This window comes from Ammospiza caudacuta, chromosome 29 (assembly GCF_027887145.1).
Source record: "Ammospiza caudacuta isolate bAmmCau1 chromosome 29, bAmmCau1.pri, whole genome shotgun sequence".
NCBI classification, from domain to species: domain Eukaryota; kingdom Metazoa; phylum Chordata; class Aves; order Passeriformes; family Passerellidae; genus Ammospiza; species Ammospiza caudacuta.
The window spans coordinates 1,787,127-1,805,711 of NC_080621.1; the positions used below are offsets into that span (position 1 = coordinate 1,787,127).

Below are 18,585 nucleotides of genomic sequence, written 5' to 3' on the forward strand. Positions count from 1 at the left end.
ATCTTTGGGAATTTGACCCAAAATCTTTGGGAATTCACCCCAAAAATCCTCTGGGATTTGCCCCAAAATCTTTGGGAATTTGCCCCAGAAATCCTCTGGAATTGGCCCCAAAAATCCTGGGGAATTCACCCCAAAAATTCTGTGGAATTCACCCCCAAATTTCTGTGACCCTCAAATCTCCAGGATCGGCCCCAAAACCTTCGGGACTGACCCCAAAACGGCCCCGGGGCACCCCAGGGAGCACAGGGGGCTCTGCAGGTGTGTGACAGGTGTGCACAGGTGTGTAACGGGTGTGTACAGGTGTGTAACGGGTGTGCACAGGTGTCTAACAGGTGTGTACAGGTGTGTGACAGGTGTGCACAGGTGTGTGACAGGTGTGTAATGGGTGTGTACAGGTGTGTGACAGGTGTGCACAGGTGTGTGACAGGTGTGCACAGGTGTGTAATGGGTGTGTACAGGTGTGTGACAGGTGTGCACAGGTGTGTAATAGGTGAGTACAGGTGTGTAACAGGTGTGCACAGGTGTGTGACAGGTGTGCACAGGTGTGTAATAGGTGTGTACAGGTGTGTAACAGGTGTGCACAGGTGTGTAACGGGTGTGCATAGGTGTGTAACAGGTGTGCACAGGTGTGTAATGGGTGTGTACAGGTGAGTAATGGGTGTGTACAGGTGTGTAATGGGTGTGTACAGGTGTGTACAGGTGTGTAAAGGGTGTGTACAGGTGTGTAAGGGCTGTGTCCCAGCTGTGCACAGGTGTGCACAGGTGTGCAAAGGTGTGTAACAGGTGTGTAAGGGCTGTGTCGCAGGTGTGCACAGCTGTGAGCAGGTGTGCAACAGGTGTGTAATGGGTGTGCACAGGTGTGTAACAGCTGTGCAAGCGCTGTGTCCCAGGTGTGCACAGGTGTGTAATGGGTGTGTAAGGGCTGTATAACAGACTCCAGGTGTGTACAGGTGTGCACAGGTGTGTAAGGGCGATATTTCAGCTACCAGTGTGCACAGGTATGAACAGGTGTGTAACAGGTGTGTAATCAGTGTGCAATCAGTGTGTAACAGGTGTGTAAGGGCTGTGTAACAGATACCAGGTGTGTACAGGTGTCTAGCAGGTGTGTAAAGGTGTGCAAGGACTGTATAACCGATACCAGGTGTGCACAGGTGTGCACAGGTGTGTAGGGGCTGTGTAACAGGTGTGCACAGGTGTGTAATAGCTGCATCCAGGTATGTCCCAGGTGTGCACAGGTGTGTAACAGGGGTGTCCCAGGTGTGCACAGGTGTGCAATGCGCGTGTGTCCGGGCGTGTACAGATGCGCAAGTGCTATGTAACAGCAGTGTGCAGGTGTGCACAGGTGTGCACAGGTGTTCACAGGTGTGCACAGGCGTGTAACAGGTGTGTGATGGGTGTGCAGAGGTGTGTAAAGGTGTGTCCGGGTGTGTACAGATGTGTATGTGCTGTATAACAGCAGTGCGCAGGTGTGCGCAGGTGTGTAACATGTAACAGGTGTGCACAGGTGTGTAAGGTGTGTCTCCCAGGTGTGCAATGGGTGTGTCCCAGGTGTGCGCAGGTGTGTAACATGTAGCAGGTGTGCGCAGGTGTGTAAGGTGTGTCTCCCAGGTGTGCAATGGGTGTCTCCCAGGTGTGCGCAGGTGTGCGCAGGTGTGTAACATGTAGCAGGTGTGCACAGGTATGTAAGGTGTGTCTCCCAGGTGTGCAATGGGTGTGTCCCAGGTGTGCGCAGGTGTGTAACATGTAGCAGGTGTGCACAGGTGTGTAAGGTGTGTCTCCCAGGTGTGCAATGGGTGTCTCCCAGGTGTGCGCAGGTGTGCACAGGTGTGTAAGGTGTGTCTCCCAGGTGTGCAATGGGTGTGTCCCAGGTGTGCGCAGGTGTGCGCAGGTGTGTAATGGGCGTGTCCCATCTGTGCCCAGCTGTGTGACCCCTCCCTCAATCCCCTCCCTGGCTCCGTTCCCACCCCGCCCACTTTGGGGCCTTAGCCCCGCCCCTTTGGGGCCTGCCCCGCCCCTTTGGGCTCTGAGCCCCGCCCCCTTGGGCCCTGCCCTGCCCCTTTGGGCTCTGCCCCGCCCCCTTTGGGCTCTTAGCCCCGCCCCTTTGGGCTCTTAGCCCCGCCCCTTTGGGCTCTGCCCCGCCCCCATTGGGGTCTGAGCCCCGCCCCTTTGGGGTTTGCCACGCCCCGTTTGGAGTCTGAACCCCGCCCCTTTGCGTTCTAGCCCGCCTCCTTTGGGATCTGAGCCCCGCCCATTTTCACCACGCCCCTCTTAGCCCCTCCCCCTCGAGGCCCCGCCCTCACAACGCTCCGCGCTGTCTCCTGATTGGCTGCGAGCTCGGGCGCTCCCATTGCCGGCGGCGCTGGGGGGGTAGGGGAGGGAGCAGCCACGCCCTTTCCTGCCTCCCCGCCTCCCATTGGTCCTAGCTGGGCGGGGCGGCCGCGCTGATTGGTCCGCGCAGGGCAGGGCGGTGGCGCTGATTGGCGCGGGCGGGGCTTGGCCACGCCCTCCCGGAAGTGCCGCTCCGGCAGCAGCGCCCGGCCGGTGAGGGGGGAACCGGGACCGGGACCGAAACCGGAACCGGAAACGGAACCGGGACCGGGACCGAGCCCGGGGGGGCCGGGACCGCGTGCGGGAGGGGGCGGGGGCGGGGCCCGGCGGGAACCGGAACCGGGGCCGGGCCGGGGGGACCGGGGGGGGAAACCGGGCCCGGGGAACGGGAGGGACCGGGGGGAAACGGGGAGGGAACCGGGGGGGGGGAACCGGGGCTCGGGGACCCCCGCCCCCCCCGCCCTCTGCCTCAGTTTCCCGTCTCGCCTTTCAGCCCCCAGCGGAGCAGAGCGGGGACCGCCCCGAAATACCGGGGAGGGGGCAGCGAGAGAGCCCCGGGAGCCCCAAAGACCCCCCGGGAACACCGGGAGCCCCCCAGAACCGCCCGGCTACACCGGGACCCCCCCGGGCAACACCGAGCCCCCCCGGAAACCCCTCCGGCTGCACCGGGACCCCCCCGGAAACCCCCCGGACCAACTGAACCCCCCCAGAAAGCCCCGAACGGCCCCAAAAGCCCCCAAAGATCCCCCCAGAGCCCCCCAAAGTCCCCCAGTTACCCCCAAACCACCCGGGACCCCACAATCGTCCCCAGAGCCCCTTCTAGACCCCCCCAAACCTCCCCCGAGACCCCCCAAAACCCGTCAGACCCCCCCAAAACCCCCTCAGAGCCCCGAGACCCCCCCAAAACCCTTCTACACCCCCCAAACCTCCCCTAGACCCCCCAAAACCTCCCCAAATCCCCTCCTAGACCCCCCCAAATCCCCCCAAACCCCCCCCAAATCCCCCCAAACTCCCCCCCAATCCCTCCTAGACCCCCCAAATCCCCCCAAACTGCCCCCAAACCCACTCCTAGACCCCCCAAACCCCCTCCTAGACCCCCCAAATCCCCTCCTAGATCCTCTCAGACCCCCCAAACGCCCCCAAATCCCCTCCTAGACCCCCCAAATCCCTCCTAGACCCCCCAATCCCCTCCTAGAACCCCCAAATCCCCCCAACCTCCCCCCAAACCCCCTCCTAGACCCCCCAAATCCCCTCCTAGACCCCCCAAACCCACTTCTAGACCCCCCCAAACCCCCTCCTAGACCCCCCAAATCCCCCCAAACTCCCCCCAAACCCACTCCTAGACCCCCCAAATCCCTCCTAGACCCCTCAGACCCCCCAAACTCCCCCCAAATCCCCTCCTAGACCCCCCCAAATCCCCTCCTAGACCCCCCCAATCCCTCCTAGACCCCCCCAAATCCCCCCAATCTCCCCCCAAATCCCCTCCTAGACCCCCCAAATTCCCCTAAAACCCCCCAAATCCCCTCCTAGACCCCCCAAATCCCCCCAAACTCCCCCCAAATCCCCTCCTAGACCTCCCCAAATCCCTCCTAGACCCCTCAGACCCCCCAAACCCCCCCCAAATCCCCTCCTAAACCCCTCCAATCCCTCCTAGACCCCCCAAATCCCCCCAAACTCCCCCCAAACCCACTCCTAGACCCCCCCAAATCCCCTCCTAGACTCCCCAATCCCTCCTAGATCCCCCAAATCCCCTCCTAGAACCCCCCAATCCCCCCAAACTCCCCCCAAATCCCCTCCTAGACCCCTCAGACCCCCCCAAAACCCCCCAAATCCCCCCAAACTCCCCCCAAGCCCCCTCCTAGACCCCCCCAAACCCGCCCTAGACCCCGCAGTCTCCCCCAGATCCCCCTGCCCTAAGTGCCCCGGGATGCCGCTGGGGCTGGGCCGCCGCAAGAAGCCGCCGCCGCTGGTGGAGAACGAGGAGGGCGCCGGGGGGCGCGGGGGGGCCCCGGGGGAGCCCGGGGGGGCCCCGGGGGGGGTCCCGGGGGCGGCGCCCCCCCCCCACCCGCTGCGGCCCCGCCTGGTGTTCCACACGCAGCTGGCGCACGGCAGCGCCACCGGGCGCGTGGAGGGGTTCGGCAACGTGCGGGAGCTGTACGGGAAAATCGGGGAGGCCTTCGGGATCCCCCCCAGCGAGGTGAGACTGGGATGTACTGGGTTATACTGGGATGTACTGGGAATGCATTGGGTTATACTGGGTTATACTGGGATGTACTGGGTTATACTGGGAGGGGTTCGGCAACGTGCGGGAGCTGTACGGGAAAATCGGGGAGGCCTTCGGGATCCCCCCCAGCGAGGTGAGACATACTGGGATGTACTGGGATGTACTGGGATGTACTGGGAATGCATTGGGTTATACTGGGTTATACTGGGATGTACTGGGAATGCATTGGGTTATACTGGGTTATACTGGGAGGGGTTCGGCAACGTGCGGGAGCTGTACGGGAAAATCGGGGAGGCCTTCGGGATCCCCCCCAGCGAGGTGAGACTGGGATATACTGGGATGTACTGGGATGTACTGGGAATGCATTGGGTTATACTGGGATATACTGGGTTATACTGGGATGTACTGGGTTATACTGGGTTATACTGGGTTATACTGGGATGTACTGGTTTATACTGGGAGGGGTTCGGCAACGTGCGGGAGCTGTACGGGAAAATCGGGGAGGCCTTCGGGATCCCCCCCAGCGAGGTGAGACTGGGATGTACTGGGATGTACTGGGATGTACTGGGTTATACTGGGATGTACTGGGATGTACTGGGATGTACTGGGTTATACTGGGAATGCATTGGGTTATACTGGGATGTACTGGGATATACTGGGATGTACTGGGTTATACTGGGTTATACTGGGATGTACTGGGATGTACTGGGTTATACTGGGTTATACTGGGAATGCATTGGGTTATACTGGGTTATACTGGGAGGGGTTCGGCAACGTGCGGGAGCTGTACGGGAAAATCGGGGAGGCCTTCGGGATCCCCCCCAGCGAGGTGAGACTGGTTATACTGGGATGTACTGGGATGTACTGGGAATGCATTGGGTTATACTGGGATGTACTGGGTTATACTGGGTTATACTGGGAGCGGTTCAGGAACGTGCGGGAGCTGTACGGGAAAATCGGGATCCCCCCCAGCAAGGTGAGACTGGTTATACTGGGATGTACTGGGATATACTGGGAATGTACTGGGATGTACTGGGAGGGGTTTGGGACAGGCTGGGTTGTACTGGGTTATACTGGGGTGGCCTGAAATTGGGCTGGGTTATACTGGGATGGACTGGGAGGGACTGGGACATACTGGGATGCCACAGTGAACACACCAGCGTGCCCCCGGGTGCTGTTCTGCACGCTGAACACGCCGATGTCCCCATGTCCCCTGTCCCCAGTGTCCCCAGGTGATGTCCCCTGCCCCAGGTGATGTCCCCATGTTCTGTCCTGTGTCCCCAGTGTCCCCACCTGTCCCCAGGTGCTGTTCTGCCCCCTGAACACCCCTCAGGAGGACATGGAGAAGCTCCTGGGAGGGCAGATCGGGCTGGGGCATTTGTCCCCAGTGTCCCCAGTGCTGCCCCAGGTGCTGCCCCGGGTGCTGTTCTGTGTCCCCAGTGTCCCCACCTGTCCCCACCTGTCCCCAGGTGCTGTCCTGTTCCCAGTGTCCCCACCTGTCCCCAGGTGCTGTTCTGCCCCCTGAACACCCCTCAGGTGGACATGGAGAAGCTCCTGGGGGTGCAGATCGGGCTGGGGCATTTGTCCCCAGTGTCCCCAGGTGCTGCCCCGGGTGTTGTCCCCTGCCCCAGCTGCTGCCCCCGGTGCTGCCCTGTGTCCCCACCTGTCCCCCCAGGTGCTGTCCTGTTCCCAGTGTCCCCACCTGTCCCCAGGTGCTGTTCTGCCCCCTGAACACCCCTCAGGTGGACATGGAGAAGCTCCTGAGGGGGGCAGATCGGGCTGGGGGATTTGTCCCCAGTGTCCCCAGGTGTTGTGCCCTGCCCCAGTTGATGTCCCCAGTGTACCCTGTGTCCCCACCTGTCCCCCCAGGTGCTGTTCTGTGTCCCCAGTGTCCCCAGTGCTGCCCCAGGTGCTGCCCCGGGTGCTGTTCTGTGTCCCCAGTGTCCCCACCTGTGCCCACCTGTCCCCAGGTGCTGTCCTGTCCCCTGAACACCCCTCAGGTGGACATGGAGAAGCTCCTGCGGGGGCAGATCGGGCTGGGGCATTTGTCCCCAGTGTCCCCAGGTGCTGCCCCGGGTGCTGTTCTGTGTCCCCAGTGTCCCCACGTGTCCCCACCTGTCCCCAGGTGCTGTTCTGCACGCTGAACACGCCCCAGGTGGACATGGAGAAGCTGCTGGGCGGGCAGATCGGCCTCGAGGATTTCATCTTCGCGCACACGCGCGGGCGCCAGAAGGACGTGCAGGTGCTCAAATCCGAGGAGGCGCTGGGGCTCACCATCACCGACAACGGGGCCGGATACGCCTTCATCAAGGTGAGACACACCTGGGGACAGGTGAGACACACCTGGGGACACACCTGGGACAGGTGAGACACACCTGGGGACACACCTGGGACAGGTGAGACACACCTGGGGACAGTGCAGGAGCTGAAATCCGAGGGGGCGCTGGGGCTCACCATCACTGATAACTGAGCAGGATACACCTTCATCAAGGTGAGACACACCTGGGACAGGTGAGACACACCTGGGGACACACCTGGGACAGGTGAGACACACCTGGGGACACACCTGGGGACACCTGGGACAGCTGGGTACAGCTAGGGACACATAGGGACAGAGCTGGGGCTCACCATCACCGACAGCAGAATGGGCTACACCTTCGTCAAGGTGAGACACACCTGGGACAGGTGAGACACACCTGGGGACGACACACCTGGGACAGGTGAGACACACCTGGGGACACCCCTGGGTAGGTGAGACACACCTGGGACAGGTGAGACACACCTGGCTGGGGGCAGTGAGGCTCACTGTCAGCAACAGTGGAGCAGGCTGCACCTTCATCAAGGTGAGACACGCCTGGGACAGGTGAGACACACCTGGGGCTCACCATCACCAACAACAGGCGACCCCAGATGACCTCAGGTGTGACCCAGCTGTCCCCAGGTGTCCCCAGGTGTGTCCCAGGTGTGTCTGTGTCCCCAGCGTATCCATGAGGGGTCAGTGATGGGGCACACGCCCCAGGTGTGACCCAGGTTACCCAGACCCCCAGGTGTTACCCAGCTGTTACCCAGGTGTAACTCAGGTGTAATCCAGGTGCATCTTTCCCCCCCAGCGGATCCGCGAGGGCTCGGTGATGGCGCGCACGCCCCAGGTGTGACCCGGGTTACCCAGGTGTTACACAGGTGTGTCACAGGTATCTCAGGTGTAACTCAGGTGTGACCCAGGTGTGTTTCCCCCCAGCGGATCCGCGAGGGCTCGGTGATGGCGCGCACGCTCCAGGTTACCCGGGTTAGCTGGGTCACACAGGTTGTACAGGAGTGCCCAGGTGTGCCCAGGTGTGACCCAGGTTACCCAGGTTAGCTGGGTTACCCAGGTTACCCAGGTGTTACACGGGTGTGTCACAGGTGTGTCACAGGTATCTCAGGTGTAACTCAGGTGTGTTTCCCCCCACATAGAGGATCCGCGAGGGCTCGGTGATGGCGCGCACGCCCCAGGTTACCCGGGTTAGCTGGGTTACACAGGTCACACAGGTTACACAGGTGTGCTCAGGTGTGTCACAGGTGTGCCCAGGTGTGACCCAGGTTACCCGGGTTAGCTGGGTCACACAGGTCACACAGGTTACACAGGTGTGCTCAGGTGTGTCACAGGTGTGCCCAGGTGTGACCCAGGTTACCCGGGTTAGCTGGGTCACACAGGTCACACAGGTTACACAGGTGTGCTCAGGTGTGTCACAGGTGTGCCCAGGTGTGACCCAGGTTACCCGGGTTAGCTGGGTTACACAGGTCACACAGGTTACACAGGTGTGCCCAGGTGTGTCACAGGTGTGCCCAGGTGTGACCCAGGTTACCCAGGTTAGCTGGGTTACACAGGTTACCCAGGTGTGTCACAGGTGTGTCCCAGGTATCTCAGGTGTAACTCAGGTGTGACCCAGGTGTGTTTCCCCCCACATAGAGGATCTGCAAGGGCTCGGTGATGGCGCGCGCGCCCCAGGTTACCCAGGTTAGCTGGGTCACACAGGTTACCCAGGTTACACAGGTGTGCTCAGGTGTGTCACAGGTGTGCCCAGGTGTGACCCAGGTTACCCAGGTTAGCTGGGTTACACAGGTCACACAGGTTGTACAGGTGTGCCCAGGTGTGTCACAGGTGTGCCCAGGTGTGACCCAGGTTACCCGGGTTAGCTGGGTTACACAGGTTACCCAGGTTACACAGGTGTGCCCAGGTGTGTCACAGGTGTGACCCAGGTGTGTTTCCCCCACGCAGAGGATCCGCGAGGGCTCGGTGATGGCGCGCACGCCCCAGGTGTGACCCGGGTTAGCTGGGTCACACAGGTCACACAGGTGTGCCCAGGTGTGTCACAGGTGTGCCCAGGTGTGACCCAGGTGTGTTTTCCCCCACGCAGAGGATCCGCGAGGGCTCGGTGATGGCGCGCACGCCCCAGGTGGGCGTCGGGGACGTGCTGGAGGCGCTGGACGGGCGCAGCCTGGTGGGCACGCGGCACTTCGAGGTGGCGCGGCTGCTGCAGGAGCTGCCCCGCGGGCACCGGTTCAGACTCAGGCTGACCGAGCCCAGGAGGGCCTGGGGTGGGTACTGGGAGCACTGGGATGGACTGGGAGGGACTGGGAATGAACTGGGATTGAACTGGGATTGAACTGGGATGGACTGGGAATGAACTGGGATTGAACTGGGATTGAACTGGGATCGATGGAGCTGGAGCTGCCCCGCGGGCACCAGTTCAGACTCAGGCTGACGGAGCCACGGAGAGCCTGGGGTGGGTACTGGGAGGGACTGGGATTGACTGGGAATGAATGGGATTGGACTGGGAATGAATGGGATTGAACTGGGAGGGACTGGGATTGACTGGGATGGACTGGGAATCAATGGGATTGAACTGGGATTGAACTGGGAGGGACTGGGATTGACTGGGATGGACTGGGAGGGACTGGGAATGAATGGGATTGAACTGGGATTGAACTGGGATGGACTGGGATGGACTGGGAATGAGTGGGATTGAACTGGGATTGAACTGGGATGGACTGGGATGGACTGGGAATCAATGGGATTGAACTGGGATGGACTGGGAATGAATGGGATTGAACTGGGATTGACTGGGAATGAATGGGATCGATGGAGCTGGAGCTGCCCCGCGGGCACCAGTTCAGACTCAGGCTGACGGAGCCACGGAGAGCCTGGGGTGGGTACTGGGAGGGACTGGGATTGACTGGGATGGACTGGGAATGAATGGGATTGAACTGGGAGGGACTGGGATTGACTGGGATTGAACTGGAAGGGACTGGGAGGGACTGGAATTGAACTGGGATCGATGGAGCTGGAGCTGCCCCACGGGCACCAGTTCAGGCTGAGGCTGACGGAGCCACGGAGAGCCTGGGGTGGGTACTGGGAGCACTGGGAGGGACTGGGATGGACTGGGAATGAACTGGGATGGACTGAGAGGGACTGGGATGGACTGGGATGGACTGGGAACGAATGGGATTGAACTGGGATTGACTGGGAATGAATGGGATCGATGGAGCTGGAGCTGCCCCGCGGGCACCAGTTCAGGCTGAGGCTGACGGAGCCACGGAGAGCCTGGGTTGGGTACTGGGAGGGACTGGGATTGACTGGGATGGACTGGGAATGAATGGGATTGGACTGGGAGGGACTGGGATTGAACTGGGATTGAACTGGGATGGGCTAGGAACCAATGGGATTGAACTGGGATGGACTGGGAGGGACTGGGATTGACTGGGAATGAATGGGAGTGATTGGGGTTGAACTGGGAATGAATGGGATTAACTGGGAGTGAATGGGATCGATGGAGCTGGAGCTGCCCCGCGGGCACCAGTTCAGGCTGAGGCTGACGGAGCCACGGAGGGCGTGGGTGGGTACTGGGAGGGACTGGGAATCAATGGGATTGAACTGGGATGGGCTGGGATGGACTGGGATGGGCTGGGAGGGACTGGGAATGAACGGGAGTGAATGGGATTGAAGTGCGGTCAATGGAGCAGGAGCTGCCCCGGGGGCACCACTTCAGGCTGAGGCTGACCGAGCCCAGGAGGGCCTCTGGTGTCCCCCTTGTCCCCTCTGTCCCCCGCTGACCCCTCTCTGACCTCCCCATCCCCTCTGCCCCTGTGTCCCCTCCCTGTCCCCTGTGTCCCCTCCCTGTCCCCTGTGTCCCCTCTGTCCCCTGTGTCCCCTCTGTCCCCTGCTGACCTGTCTCTCACCCCCCCATCCCCTCTGTCCCCTCCCTGTCCCTCTGTGTCCCCTCCCTGTCCCTCTGTCCCCCTGTGTCCCCTCTGTCCCCTCTCTGATCTCTCTGTCCCTTGTGTCCCCTGTGTGTCCCCTCTGTACCCTCTGTGTGTCCCCTCCCTGTCCCTCTGTGTCCCCTCCCTGTGCCCCCCATCCCCTCTGTCCCCTGTCCCCCCTGTGTCCCCTGTGTGTCCCCTGTGTCCCGTTTGTCCCCTGTGCCCCCTCCCCGTCCCTCTGTGTCCCCTTGGTGTCCCCTCTGTGTCCCCTCTCTGACCCCTCTGTCCCCCCTGTGTGTCCCCTGTGTGTCCCCCCGTCCCCCCCATGTGACTCCTCTGTGTCCTCTCTGTCCCCTCTGTCCCCTGTGTGACCCTCTGTGTCCCCCTTGCGTGACCTCTCTCTGTCCCCTCTGTGTCCCCTGTGTCCCCTCCCTGTCCCCTGTGACCCCTGTGTGTCCCCTCTGACCCCTCTGACCCCTCTGTCCCCCCCATGTGACCCCTGTGTGACACCCCCATCCCTTCTGTCCCATCTGTCCCGTGTGACCCCTCTGTGACCCCTGTGTGACCCCTGTGTGACCCCTGTGTGACCCCTGTGTGTCCCCTGTGTGACCCCTGTGTGACCCCTGTGTGACCCCTCTGTGACCCCTCTGTGACCCCTGTGTGACCCCTGTGTGTCCCCTGTGTGACCCCTGTGTGACCCCTGTGTGACCCCTCTGTGACCCCTGTGTGACCCCTGTGTGACCCCTGTGTGACCCCTGTGTGTCCCCTCTGTGACCCCTCTGTGACCCCTCTGTGTCCCCTGTGTGACCCCTGTGTGACCCCTGTGTGACCCCTGTGTGACCCCTCTGTGTCCCCTGTGTGACCCCTGTGTGACCCCTCTGTGACCCCTCTGTGACCCCTGTGTGACCCCTCTGTGACCCCTGTGTGACCCCTCTGTGACCCCTCTGTGACCCCTGTGTGACCCCTGTGTGACCCCTGTGTGACCCCTGTGTGTCCCCTGTGTGACCCCTCTGTGACCCCTGTGTGACCCCTGTGTGACCCCTGTGTGACCCCTCTGTGTCCCCTGTGTGACCCCTCTGTGTCCCCTGTGTGACCCCTGTGTGACCCCTGTGTGACCCCTCTGTGACCCCTGTGTGACCCCTGTGTGACCCCTGTGTGACCCCTCTGTGACCCCTGTGTGACCCCTGTGTGACCCCTGTGTGTCCCCTGTGTGACCCCTGTGTGACCCCTCTGTGACCCCTGTGTGACCCCTCTGTGACCCCTGTGTGACCCCTGTGTGACCCCTGTGTGTCCCCTCTGTGACCCCTGTGTGACCCCTGTGTGACCCCTCTGTGACCCCTGTGTGACCCCTGTGTGTCCCCAGACGGGATCGGGCCCCGTTCCGGGGGGGTCTCGGCTCGGGGGGGGCCCCCCCAGGTGCTCTCGGGCCGGGGGACGCTGAGGCTGCGCTCGAGGGGCCCGGCCACGCTGCAGGAGCAGGTACGGACCCAAACGGGCACCAAATCACCCCAAAATCAGCCCAAAAACACCCCAAAAACACCCCCAGAACAGGCCACGCTGCAGGAACAGGTACAGACCCAAAATCACCCCAAAATCACCCCAAAAACACCCTAAAAATACCCCCAGAACAGGCCACGCTGCAGGAGCAGGTACGGACCCAAAACGGCACAAAATCACCCCAAAAACACCCCAAAAGCACCCTAAAAACATCCCCTAGAGACCCCAAAACAGGCCACGCTTCAGGAACAGGTACGGACCCAAAACAGCACAAAATCACCCCAAAAACACCCTAAAAACATCCCCTAGAGACCCCAAAACAGGCCACGCTTCAGGAACAGGTACGGACCCAAACGGGCACAAAATCACCCCAAAATCAGCCCAAAAACACCCCAAAAACACCCCCAGAACAGGCCACGCTGCAGGAGTAGGTACAGACCCAAAACGGCACAAAATCACCCCAAAATCAGCCCCAAAACACCCCAAAGCATCCCCAAAAGAGGCCACGCTGCAGGAGCAGGTACGGACCCAAAAGGGAGCCAAAATCACCCCAAAAAGACCCTAAAAATACCCCCAGAACAGGCCACGCTGCAGTAACAGGTACGGACCCAAAACAGCACAAAATCACCCCAAAAACACCCCAAAAACACCCTAAAAACATCCCCTAGAGACCCCAAAACAGGCCATGCTTCAGGAACAGGTACGGACCCAAAACAGCACAAAATCAGCCCAAAAACACCCCAAAAACACCCCCAGAACAGGCCACGCTGCAGGAACAGGTACAGACCCAAAACAGCACAAAATCACCCCAAAAACACCCCCAGAACAGGCCACGCTGCAGGAGCAGGTACGGACCCAAAAGGGCACAAAATCACCCCAAAAGCACCCTAAAATCACCCCAAAAACATCCCCTAGAGACCCCAGAACAGGCCACGCTGCAGGAACAGGTACGGACCCAAAACAGCACAAAATCACCCCAAAAACACCCCAAAAACACCCCCAGAACAGGCCACGCTGCAGGAGCAGGTACGGACCCAAAACGGCACAAAATCACCCCAAAAGCACCCTGGAAACATCCCCTAGAGACCCCAAAACCAGCCTGCGACCCCCCAAAATATCCACTGGGGACCCCCCAAAATATCCCATGCAATCCCAAAATGTCCTGGGGACCCCAAAATCCCCTTGGGACCCCCCAAAAATCACCCCAGGGCCCCCCAAAATCCCCTTGGGACCCCCCAAAAATCACCCCAGGGCCCCCCAAAATCCCCTTGGGACCCTCGGGGACCCCCCCAGAATCCCTTTGGGACCCCCAGAATCTCTTTGGGATCCCCAAAATCCCCGTGGGAGCCCCCAAAATGCCCCAAATCCCCGCAGCCGTCGGCGTTCGAGGAGCGCGCGGTGGCCAAGGTGGACGATCTGCTGGAGAGCTACATGGGCATCCGGGACAGCGAGCTGGGTGAGCACCCCGAAACCCTGGGGGGACCCCAAAATCCTGGGGGAACCCCAAAATCCTGGGGGAACACCAAAATACAGAGGGGACCCCCAAAAAACCCCACAGAGATCACCCCAAAAAACTCCCTGGGATCACCCCAAACCCCCCGGGCTCTGCTGGGGAGCTCCATGGGCATCCGGGACAGCGAGCTGGGGGAGCACCCCAAAATCTGGGAACCCCAAAATCCAGGACCCCAAAATCCAGGGGAACACCAAAATCCAGGGGAACCCCAAAATCCCAGGGATTACCCCAAAAAAAAACTCCCTGGGATCACCCCAAACCCCCCTGGCTCTGCCAGAGACCTCCATGGGCATCCGGGACAGCGAGCTGGGGGAGCACCCCAAAACCCACAGGGACCCCAAAATCCTGGGGAACCCCAAAATCCTGGGGGAACCCCAAAATCCAGGGGAAACCCAAAAAACCCCACAGAGATCACCCCAAAAATACCCCTGGGATCACCCCAAACCCCCCGGGCTCTGCCGGAGACCTCCATGGGCATCCGGGACAGCGAGCTGGGGGAGCACCCCAGAATCCACAGGGACCCCAAAATCTGGGAGCCCAAAATTCTGGGGGAACCCCAAAATCCTGGGGAACCCCAAAATCCCAGGGATTACCCCAAAAAAACTCCCTGGGATCACCCCAAACCCCCCTGGCTCTGCTGCAGAGCTCCATGGGGATCCGGGACAGCGAGCTGGGGGAGCACCCCAAAACCCACAGGGACCCCAAAATCCTGGGGGAACACCAAAATCCTGGGGAACCCCAAAAAACCCCACAGAGATCACTCCAAAAAAACTCCCTGGGATCACCCCAAACCCCCCGGGCTCTGCTGCAGAGCTCCATGGGCATCCGGGACAGCGAGCTGGGGGAGCACCCCAAAACCCACAGGGACCCCAAAATCTGGGAGCCCAAAATCCAGGACCCCAAAATCTGAAACCCCAAAATCCAGGACCCCAAAATCCCCGGGGAGCCCCCAAAAAACCCCACAGAGATCACCCCAAAAAAAACCCTCAGGAATTACCCCAAGGAAACCCCCCGGGCTCTGCTGGGGAGCTCCATGGGCATCCGGGACAGCGAGCTGGGGGAGCACCCCAAAATCCGGGGACCCCAAAATCCTGGGGACCCCCCAAAAATCCTGGGGGACCCCAAAAAACACCCAGGGATCACCCCGAAACTGCCCCGATCACCCCAAACCCCCCGGGCTCTTCTGGAGAGCTCCATGGGGATCCGGGACAGCGAGCTGGGGGAGCACCCCGAAATCCCCGGGGACCCCAAAAATCTGAAACCCCAAAATCCTGAGGGACCCCCAGAAAACTCCAGGGATCACCCCAAAAAACCTCCCAGGATCGTCCCAAACTGCCCCGATCACCCCAAACCCCCCGAGTTCTGCTGGGGAGCTCCGTCCACGACAGTGAGCTGGGGGAGCCCCCCGAAATCTGGGACCCCAAAATCCTGAGGGACCCCAAAAAACACCCTGGGGACCCCAAAAATCCCAGGGAACCCCTAAAAACCCCCTGGGATCACCCCAAACCCCGTAACATCCTGGACAGTGAGCTGGGGGAACCCCAGAATCCTGGGGGACCCCTGCACTGTCCCCAATGTCCCCAGTCCCTGAACGCTGTCCCCAATGTCCCCAATGTCCCCAATGTCCCCAGTGTCCCCAGTGACCCCAATGTCCCCAATGTCCCCAATGTCCCCAGTGACCCCAATGTCCCCAGTGTCCCCAGTGTCCCCAATGTCCCCAATGTCCCCAATGTCCCCAGTGTCCCCAATGTCCCCAGTGACCCCAATGTCCCCAGTGTCCCCAATGTCCCCAATGTCCCCAGTGTCCCCAATGTCCCCAGTGACCCCAATGTCCCCAGTGTCCCCAATGTGTCCCCGATGTCCCCGAGGTCCCCAATGTGTCCCCAATGTCCCCAATGTCCCTGCAGCCGCCACCATGGTGGAGCTGGGCCGTGACACCCGTGACCCCAATGTCCCCAACGTGTCCCCAATGTGTTCCCAATGTCCCCAATGTCCCCAATGTGTCCCCAATGTGTCTGCGATGTCCCCGCAGCCGCCACCATGGTGGAGCTGGACCATGACGCCCGCGACCCCAATGTCCCCAATGCCCTCAGTGTCCCCAATATGTCCCCAATATGTCCCCAATGTGTCCCCAATGTCCCCGCAGCTGCCACCATGGTGGAGCTGGGCCGTGACGCCCATGACCCCAATGTCCCCAATGTCCCCAATGTCCCCAACGTGTCCCCAATGTCCCCGATGTCCCCGCAGCCGCCACCATGGTGGAGCTGGGCCGTGACGCCCATGACCCCAATGTCCCCAATGTCCCCAATGTGTCCCCAATATGTCCCCAATGTGTCCCCAATGTCCCCGCAGCCGCCACCATGGTGGAGCTGGGCCGTGACGCCCGCGACCCCAATGTCCCCAATGTCCCCAACGTGTCCCCAGTGTCCCCGATGTCCCCGCAGCCGCCACCATGGTGGAGCTGGGCCGCGACGCCCGTGACCCCAATGTCCCCAATGCCCTCAGTGTCCCCAATATGTCCCCAGTGTGTCCCCAATGTCCCCAATGTCCCCGCAGCTGCCACCATGGTGGAGCTGGGCCGCGACGCCCGCGACCCCAGTGTCCCCAATGTCCCCAATGTGTCCCCAATATGTCCCCAATGTCCCCAATGTGTCCCCAATGTCCCCGATGTCCCCGCAGCCGCCACCATGGTGGAGCTGGGCCGCGACGCCCGCGACCCCGACGCGCTGGCCGAGGCTCTGGACGCTCAGCTCGGCGACTTCGCCTTCCCCGACGAGTTCGTGTTCGACGTCTGGGGCGCCATCGGCGACGCCAAGGCCGGGCGGTGCTGAGAGCCCCGAGAATGGGGGCCCCCCGAAACTGGGACCCCAAAAACCGCCTGGGTGGGACCCCCCCCAAAACCGCCTGGGTGGGACTCCAAAACCTGGGACCCCAAAACCCCAAGACGCCCCCAAATGGGGACCCCGAAACACCGGGACCCCAAAACCGCTGGGACCCCAAAACGCGGGGCCCCAAAATCCTGGAACCCCAAAACCCAGGACCCCAAAAACCACTGGGACCCCAAAACCTGGGACCACAAAAGCACTGGGACCCCAGAAACCTGGGATCCCCAAAAATCACCGGGACCCCAAAACCCCGGGACCCCAAAACCACTGGGACCCCCAAAATCCCAGGACACTCCCTGATGGGGACCCCAAAACCCCAAAAACCTCAGGATCCCAAAACCACTGGATCCCCAAAAACCACTGGACCCCAAAACTGCTGGGACCCCAAAACCCCCAGACACCCCAAAACCACTGTGACCCCAAACCCCAGGACCCCAAAACCCTGGGACACCTCCTGATGGGCACCCCAAAAACCCCGGGACCCCAAAAACCGCGAGACGCTACAAAACTCCCTGGGACACCCCAAAAACGCAGGACATGCCATGATGGGGACCCCAAAACCTCTGGGACCCCAAAACCACTGGGACCCCAAAACCCTGGGACACCCCCAAATGGGGATCTCAAAGCCCAGGGACCCCCTAAAACCACTGGGACCCCAAAACCCCGAGACCCCCAGGACACTGCAAAAGTCCCTGGGACCCCAAAAACCACTGGGACCCCAAAACTCTGGGAGACCTCCTGATGGGGACCCCAAAACTCCCTGGGACCCCCAAAACCCTGGGACACCCCCTTGAAGGGGGACCCCAAAACCCACTGGGATTCGGAACCCCAAAACCCCGGGACACCCCCAAAACTCCCTGGGGTCCCCCCAAATCTGGACCCTCAAAAGTACTGGGACCCCAAAAACCTTGGGACCCTCCTGAATGGGGACCCCAAAATCCCCTGGGATTGGGAACCCCAAAACCCCGGGACACCCCCAAAACTCCCTGGGACCCCCAAAACCCTGGGACACCCCCCTGAAGGGGGACCCCAAAACCCCCTGGGATTGGGAACCCCAAAACCCCGGGACACCCCCAAAACTCCCTGGGGTCCCCCCAAATCAGGAGCCCCAAAACCCCCCAGGACACTACAAAACCCCGGGACGCCCCAAAAACCGCTGGGACGCCCCAAAAATCCCGGGACCCTTCCAAATGGGAACCCCAAAATCCCCCAGGATTGGGGACCCCAAAACTCTGGGACACCCCAAAAACCACTGGGACCCCAACTTGATGGGGACCCCGAAATCCCAGGACACCCCGAAATCCCAGGAAACCCCAAAAACTATCTGGGACCCCAGAAACCCCTGGGTTCCCCCCAAATTGAGACCCCAAAACCCCTCAGAATTGGGGACCCCAAAACTCTGGGACACCCCCGGGACCCCCACAAACCACTGGGACCCCAAAAATCCCAGGACACCCCAAAACCCCCCCCAGGGCCTGTGGGATTGAGGACTCCCCAAAAACGTCCCGGGACCCCCCAAGGGATTGGGGACCCCCCGTTATTGGGGGGAGCCCCCCCAAAAGCTGGAACCCCCCCACCCCCCCCCCTAAAATCTGCTGGACCCCCAAAGTGCCCTGAGCGCCCCCTGGGGAGCCCCCCAAAAATTCCCCGTGCCCCACTCCCCCCCCCCTTTGAACCTGGGGACCCCCAAATTCCAAACCCCGAAATTCCCCGTGCCCCCCCCCCCCCTTTGAACCTGGGGACCCCCAAATTCCTTTGTGTCCCCTCCCCCCCTCATCTGGGCACCCCCCGGTGCCATCTGAGCCTGTCACTGTCACAAACTGTCACAAACTGTCACTGTCACCTGCTGGTGTCACCTGTCACTGTCACAAACTGTCACTGTGACAAACTGTCACCTG

General features: G+C 61.2%; 2 protein-coding genes across 2 annotated transcripts in view; both read left to right on the forward strand.

Annotated features, from left to right (window-relative positions):
• EVI5L (ecotropic viral integration site 5 like) overlaps window positions 1-3,028 on the forward strand; it is a 67,321-nt gene extending 64,293 nt beyond the window's left edge. Inside the window, exons 22-24 of the mRNA XM_058821379.1 lie at window positions 617-647; window positions 1,435-1,438; window positions 2,547-3,028. Of these exons, the coding sequence (XP_058677362.1) occupies window positions 617-647; window positions 1,435-1,438; window positions 2,547-3,028 (517 nt within the window). The remainder of the gene's footprint in view (window positions 1-616; window positions 648-1,434; window positions 1,439-2,546) is intronic.
• Window positions 3,029-4,247: 1,219 nt separating this feature from the next.
• GIPC1 (GIPC PDZ domain containing family member 1) lies at window positions 4,248-18,349 on the forward strand. Its single transcript, XM_058821435.1, has 6 exons — window positions 4,248-4,525; window positions 6,678-6,863; window positions 8,950-9,130; window positions 12,156-12,271; window positions 13,664-13,745; window positions 16,482-18,349. The coding sequence occupies exons 1-6, from the start codon at window positions 4,256-4,258 to the stop codon at window positions 16,631-16,633; spliced, it is 987 nt and encodes a 328-aa protein (XP_058677418.1). The 5' UTR covers window positions 4,248-4,255; the 3' UTR covers window positions 16,634-18,349.
• Window positions 18,350-18,585: the final 236 nt, after the last annotated feature.

Coding starts and splice junctions, on each gene's coding strand:
- GIPC1 (XM_058821435.1), top strand. CDS start 4,256: ATGCCGCTGGGGCTGGGCCGCCGCAAGAAGCCGCCGCCGCTGGTGGAG. Junction 6,864..8,949: donor CCGGATACGCCTTCATCAAG/GTGAGACACACC, acceptor TCCCCCACGCAG/AGGATCCGCGAGGGCTCGGT. Junction 9,131..12,155: donor CGAGCCCAGGAGGGCCTGGG/GTGGGTACTGGG, acceptor GTGTGTCCCCAG/ACGGGATCGGGCCCCGTTCC.